We start from the raw sequence: 8188 nt of genomic DNA, 5'->3' as shown, positions 1-8188 counted from the left end.
CACTGTGGGACATGAACTCCTGGTGCCTGTGGGAGAGGGGCCCCCAACAGAGCTGAGATCTCTGCTGGGCTGTTGCACTTACCTGTTGCTTTGAGCAGTGTCATGATCATTGGGAAGCACAGGCTCCACAGGAGAGGCACTGAAATCTTCCTCCCCAATGTCACAGAAGATCTGTTCTAGCTGTCAGTCAGGAAAAAGATTAAAATCTTCAGTGTCTTTGATGAGAATCCATCACTGGCACCCACCTGTCCTTCTGCAAGAGGAGACATCAACATCAGGAGCACACACAGATGGGAAGCTGCTCTAAATTTTAACAAATGTAGCCAGGCAGTTACATTTGTAACAGGAACTAGTTTACAGATTTTTTTTGTGTGTGTATCAGAAATTTAAATCACTCAAAATGCCACAATTAGATCCTATTAAAAATATACATTAGATAATCCAACTGTATTTTAGTAAAACATTAATTTATACAATTTATCCAATTCAAGCACAGGAGAATTCAGATCAGTGGATTTAACATGCCCTGTGTGGTGCTACATGATTCATTTTTCAAGTCACCTTAGTGTTGGTACCCACCAGAGTCACAAAGGAGCAACCATTGTCCCAGGAAACTGCTGGGATAAATGCTGGGAAAATTGCATTTATCTGCTAGAAGATCCTTTGGTTTTTGAGAAAGCAGAACATAAGACAACATTAATGAGAGATGTAATACAGAAGAAGGATTGCTCCAGAGTCTCGATTTTCCACAATAATCTGTCACCCATTGCCTGTTGTGTGCACTCTAAAATTCTCTTGTCACCACCCCAGAGCCACCAGAGTTACGCGGCCTTTGTCACCACTGGAACTGGCCAGGGCACTTTCCAGGCCCCTCCACAGACCCTTGGAGCTGTGGCCCAGCAGGATGGACTCGTGCAACCTTTTCTGGGGTTGGAAAGGGTGGAGTGAACCCCCCTGGGCAGTGAGCTGGGACACGCTGTGCTGGGTCCTGGGACAGGAATCCTCCTGGAGGGACCATGTGGGAGATCTGCCTGGAGCAGACACCCTGCTGCTGCCACGCTCCCTCCACATGTACCCACACACCCTCCTGCTGTCACCAAACCTGGGATTTAGGACAGACTTATGCAAATTTTTACAGTGTGTAAAATGAGTGTATAGCTCATGCACTTGACTGTTCATTAAAGCTGTTCTGGTGTAGTTCTTTAACCAGCAAGTGTGTCTTGTTGCATTGTTTGTCTGTCTTGTAGAGATCTAAAATCCCTCACCTGAAGCCTCTCCATCTCCATGTTTTGGGATTGCAACATCCCTGCACAGCTAAGAGGGAATGGCACATTACATGGATGTTTTCTGACAGCTTCAGAGCACAGGCTCCTGTGTGTGTAAAAGCAAACAAGCAGAAGACCTGAGACTTACAGAAAAATGCAGGAGAGACAAAACAGACAATAACAACTTCACAGTTTAAACTGAAAAAAATAAAAGCTTTTTTTTTTCTTGCTATGCACCCCCACAAACTACATTATCACTGCAACAGCCCCCATCTAACAATCACACCAGCAGGGATATTTGATGTCCCCATCACAGGTTTCCTCCCTAGATTTTCAGATACTCCCATTCTTTTGAGGGAAGAATAAAGTGTGATGACATCTGTGGCTCTCTGGGGTCTCTGGGATGTGTGTGTTCATGTGCACAGATGTGTGTACACATCTGTCTATCTCTGTCCTTCTGCTTCACCTGCACAAGGCTTGGTGCACTTTTGTGTGCCTTTTCCTAGGAAAAAGCCTCTGATGCCTTTTCTGCCCTGAAATGGAAACAAAGCCAAGTGCAGTTCTTGGCACGTAGCTATCCTAATGATACTGTGACACAGGGAGGAAAGCCATCCAAGAGACATCTGCTCCTTTATCACATGATGGGCTCTGCTTTTGGAATGCACAATTTGTCTGCCACAGTATCAGACACCCTTCAGTAGCTCAAAGTTAAATGGTATTTCTGAAGGGCTGATTGCAGTTTGCTTTTCTTCCTTAAAAGATGTTTCTTCTTTGGAATTTGTGTCTCTCCAGGGCCCTCGTGGCTCCGATGCCTTGGATGCTGACTGAGAAGGGCACCAGGCACCCTCCACACCAGTGATGAAACTTTTCACAGGACTCTCCAGAAGAAAGGCTCTAAGGATTGACACGAGTGTCTCTGCAGAGAAAACAGCAAGAACCACACTGTTCACAGTGCTTACTCACACATCACCTAACATTTACATCTTTAAATCATCACTCAGATGAAAACTATTGCAGGCTCGCAGTTACTCAGACATTAAAGAGCCGTGCTGAGGTGGGATGCCTTAAGACTCCTCAGCATTGGCTCTGAACCATGTCACCTCCCAAATGCCACAGCCTCTGGGTAGCTGCTCTTATCTTCAGCAAGCACAGGATGGGAGGAGCTGACCTTCTCCTCAAAGCACAGACTGTGAGGCACACACAGGTCCCCAGAGCCACCACAGCTGATCCCCAGACCTGGCTGTGTGGGGCAGCGTGGAACAGATGCTCAGGTCTAGAAACCAGGCTGCCCAGCCACAGGGGTGTGTGCCTGAACACCAGAGCCAGCCTTGCTGCTGACCTCGGGCAGGGAAGACTGCAAGCCCCTACAGCTCAGGAAGAAGCCAGTTCTGACCTGGGCTGCCCCCAGGAGCAGATTGCCCAGTTCCAGTCAAAGGGGGTGGTCTGTTTGCTGGGGCAGAGCCTCTGCGTGTGTGCTGTCCCATGGGCAGCCTGTCTGCACAGCTCCATCTGGTTTGGGAAACAAAGCAGCCAGCACATCTCAGCCTCCAACCATTTCCAAGGAATTCTCTTCTTCAGGCCAAATCAAAGCAAAACACCACCACAAACACTATTTGTAAGACAAAACCATACCTGAGCTGGGATTTGCAGACTCACACCAAGCTTCCAGCAGGTGCTCCCACAAGCCAGCCCCAGGCAGGGCTTCTGGAGGTTAATGGTTACATCCCAGGAGAAGCAAAGGAGCTGTGGGGACAACCTGACTTTGGTTAAGTTTCAGAGAACTAAATCAGTTCTTCAAACTCATATAGCTTAAAAAATATAAATTTTAGCAGTTGTTCCTGGAGGGAGCGATTTGAGGAGGGAGAATAGTCTATCACTGCTTTCACATTTCACAGTCTTGGGGTTGGGAGTGCTGGGACATCTGCTGACAGTGATTCCTGTGATAAAGCAGCTGTGGGCCATGCTTCAAGGATAGGTCCTTATCCTCGCTTTTTGTTATTGGTTTGGTTTTTTGGTCAGGACATATTTTAACTGGGGACAGATGAAAGAAAGAGAGGGCATGTTCACTTATTTATTTTTGGATAAACCATGAAAAAAAAATAATGAAGAATGACTAAATCAACAAACTTTCTTTAATAAATTAATAGCAGCATCACAAAACCCTGATGTGAATGACCCAAAGAAAGTTGGGTACGTGACAGTATTTAACCATTCAGAGAAATGTTCTCCCCTGCTGGCTGGGAGGAACACAGGTGCTGTAAGGCAGTCCCCTTGGCTCTTCATCCAAACAAGAGATGGACATCAGAACGGGTCCAGCTGAGGTTGGCATATTTACAGTTCTGGTGCTGAATTTTTTTAAAAATGCTTATAAAAATTCTGAAAATTCTCTGTTCAATTCTCATTATTTACATCCAAATATAGCAGGTTCCCTTTTTGCCCATACAACAGAATGGCAAGGGTGAGACGTGAAGGCTCCTATGCGAAGACAACGCCTGTGTGAACACTTACACTGAGCTCCAGGATGCTGTGGAAAAAGAGCTGTTCACACAACTTACACATGTGCTAGAAGCTACTGTAATTCAACTTATTGCTAAATGCTTTCAAAGTCTGTGGTTGGTTCTTAAAGATACGTATGTGTGTGTGTGTATATATATACACACATACACGTGTCTGGAAGAGATGTGTTATAAATTCACCCAAAGGGGAAAAAAAAATTAAAACACACTGTGATTTTTCTGATTTTTCTGTACTGTTTGAAATAATAAAATCTGACTCAGGGTAAAGGGCAGTCACTGAAGGTGCAAGTTTGTGTCTCTGGACAGAGGCTTTCCTACAGATTACGTGACCTTTTTCAAGAGGCAAGTGGATTCCCAAGCATTCAGGCCTGTGGTGGTATCTGCAGCCTGGCACATGGAGCAGCTCTGCTGCCTTCTGCAAGCAGTGAGTTGCACTCTTGCACTGGGATGCCTCATCTGCCTGCAGGAAAGTAGTATGGATTTATCCCAGGAGGGGATGAAGGGGAAAAGATCTTCCACTTCAGTGCACCAGTCTGGGATCAACCCAGCAGCAGATACAACCCAAATGTTGTGTTTTAGTATTGACCTCAGCAAGGTTGTAGCTGCACACAGCCAGTGCAACCTCAAGCACTGGCAGAATTTTCCAGTTCTTCTACAAGTTAATTTTAATGGAATAAACACAACAAGCTGAGAGTACAAGCAATTCATGTAAATAAAATGCGATTTATCCATGCCCAGTGTAAGCTTCTCTGTTCTGACAATTATCTTAGCCAGAGGCTGTCAGTGATGCTAAATGCATCCATGTTAGATGGGCACTGCAGCATCTGTGTAGTAGTTAATGAAGATATAAAAACCTTATGGGTGATATCTGGCATCAGACAATACTCCACATAAGGAAATCTGCATGAGAGGCATCACCCCAGAGGCACAGTGCCAGAAAGACACAGTGCCTTGGAGGGTTTGTGTACACAGGAATGCAGAGGAAAATTAATTCAAATTATACATGGTGTGTATTAAAAGCAGATTACTTAAAATGCATTCAATCCCAATGTGGATGCTTTCATTAGAGATGTAAGTGGCGTTAATATGATATACTCTAATTTACTTCGGGAGTAAAATGGAATAAATCAAATTTAAAAGTTACTCCAGATTCATATTCCACGCAGACTAGCTCCAGGCCTGCTTCCCTGCTGTCTTTGGTCACCATTTGCTTTAGAACCATGTCACCAGCAAATGATTCCAATGCTCTGTTCAGCTGTGCCCACCCCCTCCTGAGACAGGAGCAGGGACCCTCGCTTACACCTCTCTCCAGCATTCTGCAGGGAGGCACATCCTGCTCCTCACAGCTCGACCCTGGCCAGCACCACACACTGAGAACCTTCTGCTCTGCACCCACAGCAGCGCTCTACCACCAGCACTGTGCTGGAGAATAAAAGCAAATGCTAAACCAGCTAAAGAATAACAAGATGTGAGGAGTGAGAAGAGCAGAGATTTGGGCTCTTCCAAGGCCAGAGAGCTCTCCTTCAGGAGGCCAGAGCCCCTGATCCTCCAGCAATCTGTGAAGGCAGTGATGGCCACACTGAGCACAGCCTGCTCCATCCCAGAGCTGATGGTTACCTGCAAGACCAAGGGAGGGCTTTTAATAAATCCTAGGCCTTCCATTTACTGAATGTTTGAAATAGATAACTGGGGATCGCTCTGTTTCTCATGCTTCTCCAAGTCTGAAAGTGATCCTAGCCAGGACTGCAAAACCACATTCCCTACCTTTCTTAGGGGAGCCAGAGCCTCCTGGGGAATGGAAAGAAAACAGCAGGATTGGAGAGGGAGCCAGAACCTAACAAAGGTCCCTTGAAGTGCAAGATTGACCCAGTATGGCAGAAGCCACTACACATAACAGGACATGTCTGGCCAGGTGCCTGCACGGCCACTACGCTGTTTTGGTATCTCTCTGCCAGGTTTCTGTAAAGTCTTTACACGGCACAAATAGGGGTGAGGATTTAAAGTATATATTTACTGTCAACTTGAAAAAGAAAGTTATACTGACCAAGTCTAATAGCATGTATTTGATATATAACTATTAACGTGCCATTCTGGACTCCAGCAAATTCCACCTGAGATAAATAATCAGCATTTTTGTTCATGCACTGGAAGAAGAATTCAAACATTTTGTCCATGACATATGCAAAGTAACTAATAGTTCTGATCTAGTATTAACAGTAAATATAGAACCTTAAACTTCACTGCAGTATATTAATATATATTATTTTAAGTACTGGACTGGAAAGACAACTCTTTTTTTTCTCTTTAAAAAAAAAACAAAGCTTTGTTCAGAATGCAATATTTACATTGTCCTTTGACCGACGCTTACATTTTTACACAATATATTTTGGCTACAGATACACCGTAGCAAAGGTCTGTGAGAGTCACTTTTACACACAGCTCACTCGTTCACTTACAACATTACAGCTGTTTATGGAGAGCTCTGAAGTCCCCGGTTGCATCTCAAGGCCCTCCTCAGCTTCGTCTAGTTCCATGCTATTGAAGTCATTGCCATTTCGATAACTAGTTAAAGTCAGGTCTTTCCCATATAACGCTGTTGAAGCCACATTCAGACACTGATTCTGCTGCAGTGCTGATTTTTTACCGGGCTTGTATTGGCAGCGGATGTAATTGGAGAAAGCCCTGCGGTAGGTTTTGTTGAAGAGGGTGTACACCAGGGGATTCACGCCGGAGCACACGTACCCCACCCAAACAAACACGTCAAGGAGTTCACTCAGCAGGTCTTTATCGCAGGCTTCCTTGCAAAGGACAGACATGACATTTGTGATGAAAAACGGGCACCACATGATGAGGAACAAAAAGAAGACGATGCCCAGGACCTTGGAGGCTCTTCGCTCGTTGTTGATGGACTGCATCGTTCCTTTCCGGAAAAGCACCGCCTCCTTATTTACAGGGGAGTTCAAGTGGGATGCCCCCTCGTGATTGTGAAGCATTGAGATGTTCTCTGTGTTGTTTTCCTTCTTGAGGCAGTTCACGCTGCTCCTCCTCTGCTTGGGCACCTCTCCACACATGAACACCGTGGCCTGTCTCTGCAGCACCTGGACAGTCAGGCAGTACGTGATCACCATGATGATGAGAGGGATGAAGAAAGCCATGAAGGATCCAATGAGGATGAAGTTCTCGTCGTTAAGGACGCAGGTCCCATTTACAAACACCCGGGAGTCATCCTGCAAACCAATGACCGGAATAGGCATAGATATCCCTAGAAAGATGAAACCAGAAAGGAAACTGTTACCTGGACAGACGTGGCTCCAAAGAGGCAGCAGAGATGATGCAGGTCCTGCATGCATTCAGCCCGCTGCCTAAAGCTATTTGGAAGAGAAGTTGCTGCTTCCAGGTAAAAGGGAAAACATTCAACAACACTCCTGGGAGCACAGCTCCAGGGTATGACATCCTCCTCCAGGAACAGCACCAGCTTCACTGTACTCCACAGCTGACTCAGTGAATGCAGCCTAACTCCTATTTTTCTAGCATTAATTGGAATTTGTGGGTGTGGGAAAGGCAGCCACCACTCTGCTGTGTTCCAGCTGACCACTCCATTCCTGCCAGTTTGGCGTGAGGTTTGAAATCACTGACATAGGGTAGAAAGGAGAAAATCTAAAAGAGAATTTTTTTTTTTAAATATGAAAGCATTACAGCCATGAAGATTCAACAGCAAGATTCTTACAGTAATTAAAATAACCCTGACAGAAAAATAGCCACTTTTGCCAGGGCATCAAAGACACGTGGAAGCAAAGTTCTGGATCTCAGGGCTGTTGTAGACAGTCTCAGTGCAAACAGAAAGTGGTGTCTGCAAGATGTCACTCAAATATTTTTCACGTGTACCAGGATCCAAACTTCATCCCTTGATCTGTGAAGTTCAGTCCCACACCTGGACAGACCCAAAAACTTCCAGAAGCAACGACATATTGGAATTTTGGACATACTGGACATTTTGAAATACTACAACCTGTGTGTACAGGAAAACACGTGGTGGGCCAGATCTAGTTAGAGTACCATGGGTTCAACTAGTCCCATCTTGTGTCTTTGGCAAGTACCACAAGTTTAGGGCCATGGTACAAAATGGGGCAGCTGTAAGCATTATACCTTAGAAAATCCCAAAGCCAGAATTTGCATCCAGATCTTGTTCTTAAAATAACCTTTGAGAGATTTATCTTCATGATAAATCTTACAAATCCTTGATCTCATTCCTAAATCCACAATATTCAGTGGCATTCAGTTCCTCAACCTATCTGTTTTCATCTGAACAAAGTGTTTTTTACTTATTTAAATCTGCTGCCTGATAATTTCCTTTGACTCCTCTCAGTTCATCTACTATGAGAAACAGTGAATAATCACTATCTGGTC

The 8188-nt window shown here is 45.0% G+C and overlaps 1 protein-coding gene across 2 annotated transcripts in view; it reads right to left on the bottom strand.

Annotated features, from left to right (window-relative positions):
• Positions 1 to 3379: 3379 nt before the first annotated feature.
• Positions 3380 to 8188, bottom strand: part of HTR2C (5-hydroxytryptamine receptor 2C) — a 217740-nt gene continuing 212931 nt past the window's right edge. For both annotated transcript variants that reach the window (XM_023926912.2, XM_023926911.2), the window contains one exon: positions 3380 to 7043. In XM_023926912.2, coding sequence (XP_023782680.1) covers positions 6211 to 7043 — 833 coding nt within the window. In that variant the 3' untranslated portion in view covers positions 3380 to 6210. The remainder of the gene's footprint in view (positions 7044 to 8188) is intronic.

The sequence above is a fragment of the Cyanistes caeruleus genome, chromosome 14 (assembly GCF_971803275.1).
Source record: "Cyanistes caeruleus chromosome 14, bCyaCae1.hap1.1, whole genome shotgun sequence".
Lineage (NCBI taxonomy): Eukaryota > Metazoa > Chordata > Aves > Passeriformes > Paridae > Cyanistes > Cyanistes caeruleus.
Note: the sequence above shows the minus strand (reverse complement) of the source record. Positions and strands in the feature narration are given on the sequence as shown.